At 35.5% G+C, this 3,801-nt stretch overlaps 1 protein-coding gene across 5 annotated transcripts in view; it reads left to right on the top strand.

Moving 5' to 3' along the window:
- The first annotated feature begins 1,674 nt into the window (after positions 1–1,674).
- The window catches only part of LOC106946728 (complement factor H-like), a 12,746-nt gene continuing 10,619 nt past the window's right edge, over positions 1,675–3,801 (top strand). For 3 of the 5 annotated variants that reach the window (XM_015031312.1, XM_015031314.1, XM_015031316.1), the window contains exons 1-3: positions 1,676–1,874; positions 3,073–3,258; positions 3,397–3,496. In XM_015031312.1, the coding sequence (XP_014886798.1) occupies positions 1,802–1,874; positions 3,073–3,258; positions 3,397–3,496 (359 nt within the window). In that variant the 5' untranslated portion in view covers positions 1,676–1,801. Of the gene's footprint in view, positions 1,875–3,072; positions 3,259–3,396; positions 3,497–3,801 lie in introns of all 5 variants that reach the window. The other 2 variants (XM_015031313.1, XM_015031315.1) reach the window with 2 other exon arrangements.

The following is a 3,801-nucleotide window of genomic DNA, read 5'->3' on the forward strand; positions in this document are numbered from 1 at the left end:
TTGTTTGTTTGTTTTAACCAGATAGGTCTTTGCAGCAAGAGAAAATGGAAGTCATAGTCATAAGCCTTGCATTTTAATGTGTAACTGTTTCATCCTGTAGTTTTGTGAAAAATGGATGAGAATTAAAAGTTATATACCATATGAAGCTGTTGAAGCAGTGAAGTGTGTGATAAAAAATAAGCATTCTGCAAAGAAAAATTAAAGCCATGTGAAGAAACATGAGAGGAGTAGTTAGCTTTATACATCACTTTGTTGGTATGTCTAAAAGCAGGTGAATTATGCAGCCAAAGGTCGATATATATATATTCTTTGGAAACATGTTTTCCCCATTATCAGACATGAGGAGAAACAGATGCATTCTTGTAAGCTACTGAGAAAGGGAGGAGTCTTGATCCTTCACTTGGACGGACGGTGTGTTGAGAGAGATAAGAAAAGCCCGCCATGCCCCAACCTGCGCCTACTAATGCTTGTATATTTCTACATGCCTTACAAGGGAATAGAGGCCAGGACTGTTCTCACAGGTCACATTTTACAGACCTTACATAATCAGTCGTTACATTTTTCAACTTCTAAACCAAACCTGAAGATAATTTAAGCATTATGTATTAGCTAAATGGTGTGTTTCATCAGAATTATTGTGTTAAAAGTAAATTTTATGTTTTGGGACAGCTTTGGATAAAGTACTTTAAGTGTTAAAATAGAGGGCACAACGCTTTATGTTGCCTGGTAACAAGGCCTTTATGTCTGGGTGTTCCTCTGGTAACACTGGGTGGAGAGAAAGAAAGCCACTGTCAACACAGTTGTGGTTCAAAATGTGCGCCGGATTCCTTGGAATGTAACTATGTATTCGTGTGTGACGCAATCAGTCACAACCTCCTTTTGGAAAAAATGATCAGCTGTATCCATAACAATACTCAAAACTACAGAGAGTGACTCACACTCATTTTATTGGTTTATGTACTGTGAAAAGGGCAGATTAGTTTAAGGATTAAATCATTGCCAGTCTGACGTTTATATTAAAATAATTATGATTTTATTATTATATTTTGTTTTTCCACACACAGACATTTAAAGAACAGCTAATGATTGAAAGCGGCATGTTAATAGATTAGAGGTCACACCCAAAGGATTCCACTTTCTGCAATTGCAACATTTGGAGGAAAACTCTGTTTCATAAGGCTGATGAGGCCAAGGATGACTGGTGAAGAAAAAATATATATACCTTCCTGTCTTAGCCATCACTTACATGTGAATATTTCAATATTATTTCATTCTATTTACCTTGCTTTATTGATTTTATTCTTGACTGTAAGAATTCCTGACTAATTTGTGAGTAAAAGCAAAAACTTCCCCTTAAAGCCTGCAACAAAAACTAAAATTCTAAACATATCCAGACGTATTTTCCAAAATAAAGTGAATTACTAATTTCTAAAATTCAGCTTACAGATTTGGGGGAAACAATGTCATCAAAACTGAAAATTGCTTATGGGTTAGAGTCCTGTGGAGTTATATTTTTGTGAAAGTTATTTGTTTGAGTTTGGAGAAAAACAATAAACTATGAAAAAGTTTTCCATAATAGTATTAGAAACTTCCATAAGCAAACCAATTCTTTTATTTTGAAAATCTCATTGCTTCTGTCTATAGTAACTGTGTTTGACTTGACCAACAGAGAGACTATTAGTCTTCAGTGGGAGGAGAATCATTTACACAGTGAGGAGCTATTTACACACGTCGTTTCCACTGTAACGAAGTTGGACTGAGGTAGAGGCAGCTTTATCCGGATAGTTTGTATCTCCCTGTTATGGAGGTTTTACTGGACACCCGCAGACAGAGAAAACTCCTCATCCTGTACCTATTTATTGGGACTGTTGCAGGTCAGTAATACGGCACCGGCGATTTGATGTCTAGAAATAGATATCAAATCTAACAATAGATTTGATATTGTTGTACAGGCTATGTTGTCACCTATAAAAAGCAGTTTAAGTTTTATTTGCCTAATATCATGGTTACTTTGACAAATAAGAACGCCTTTATTTAAAAATAACCTAGACTTTAACAACTACGTCTAAGTCACAGTCTTAAAACAGATTTTTCTTTTAAACGCCACATATATGTTTTAGAATTTTACGTTTTAAGATTAAGCATATTAGAAATGTATCAATTTTGCTTAGAGAGAAGGCTTAGAATATAAAACGTTCACAGTAGTTTAGGGTGTGTACTACTACTATTATTATTCAAAACACCTAAGCCACAGCATACGACAAATAGACAATGTAGTACATATTTAAATTCCCATGGTGGGGGGAAAAAAACCTTTGCCTTTTACCTAAATTACATCCTCATTTACATGCTGCCTCTGGGATTGTATGATGTGCATATTACATACAAATTACATGTTAATATTTTTTTCCCGGTAATAAACCTCGTTGTGTTCACACAAAAATGATAATTTATTATTTAGCATATTAGCTAAAAATAAAATATTTTGTAGAAGCATTTTAAAATTACCAAATATCACAATAAGTTTTGTGTAGCCTGGTCATTGCCTTCCAACGCAATTCCGCTCGTTTCTAATCTCACTTCATTGCTTCATCAGGATTTTCTCCTATCGAAGTGGATTCCTCTGGAAGAATTTCTTCCGGGCCAATCAGTGAACAGAGGGAGAAGTTGTGAACAATGATATTTTCTGCCCTATTTTGGAATTGTAGTCTGCCTGAGTTTTAACAATGGCACCGGAGGAAGTGAACAAAGCCGTTATGTCCGTGTTTGCCACTTCCAAATATTGAATTAACATTAACAGTCCTCTAGTTCAGCTCAGCTGAGTTCCCCCCTTCACAGTATAGGATTGTTTACAGTGCTGGGCATTTCCGATAAGCCTCATAGAATAGAACTGGCGCATTACGTCATGGCCAAACGTAGCATGTGGGTAAAATTTAAAACTCAGGTCGAGTCCACACCTCAAGCAAGAAACCGTTTCTCAGTAGCTGAGAGTCCAGACTCTTTGTACAGAGTAAAGCAAAGTGTAGATCAAGGGGCTGTTTTTTCTTAATTTTTATTTTTATTTTCTCCTAGCGGAATGTTCTAAACCTGAACCTGGAATGAACATGGTTCTCACCGACGAATCTCTCCTAAAAAATGAATTCCTAGAGGGTTCTGAGGTCACATTACAGTGCAGCAATGGATATGAAAATGCAAGTGGCTCTGGGATCATGAACTGCATTGATAACAAGTGGACTGAGCCAGATCTCAACTGCAAGAGTGAGTCCTGTCTGACTGTCTTATTACATCTGATGAACACAGTATCCAATATGCTTTATGTGGTCATCTTGTCTCTATATAATACTACACTTACGTCTGTTTTGTGTCCGTGTGTGTGTTTTTGTTTTTATATCAAAGAGAAAGACTGTGGTTTGCCTAAAGCAGAGCCACACATGGAATTTAATATCAGCCAGGGTACTCTGTTTGGTTCAGTGGTTAAAGTAACCTGTGAAGAAGGGTATGTATGATTCCACATATTTAAATTTTGTAATTATTTGCTTAAATGCCATGGTGTTATCTCAGGAAATCAAGTGCATGCCTTGACTTGGAGCAGTTTGACTAATAGGAGTGTTTTTGTTGATTGCTGCAATACCAGCATTTCTGCACCATACAACAATCTGATATTTGTCAAGATCTCCATTTGGACATGTCCGCACATTTAAAAAAAATGTTTAGTCAACAAAATTTGTTAAAAAAAAAAAAAAATATATATATATATATATATATATATATATATATATATATATATATATATATATATAT

Source organism: Poecilia latipinna, unplaced genomic scaffold (genome assembly GCF_001443285.1).
Source record: "Poecilia latipinna isolate Pla-1442-1.1 unplaced genomic scaffold, P_latipinna-1.0 Scaffold202, whole genome shotgun sequence".
Lineage (NCBI taxonomy): Eukaryota > Metazoa > Chordata > Actinopteri > Cyprinodontiformes > Poeciliidae > Poecilia > Poecilia latipinna.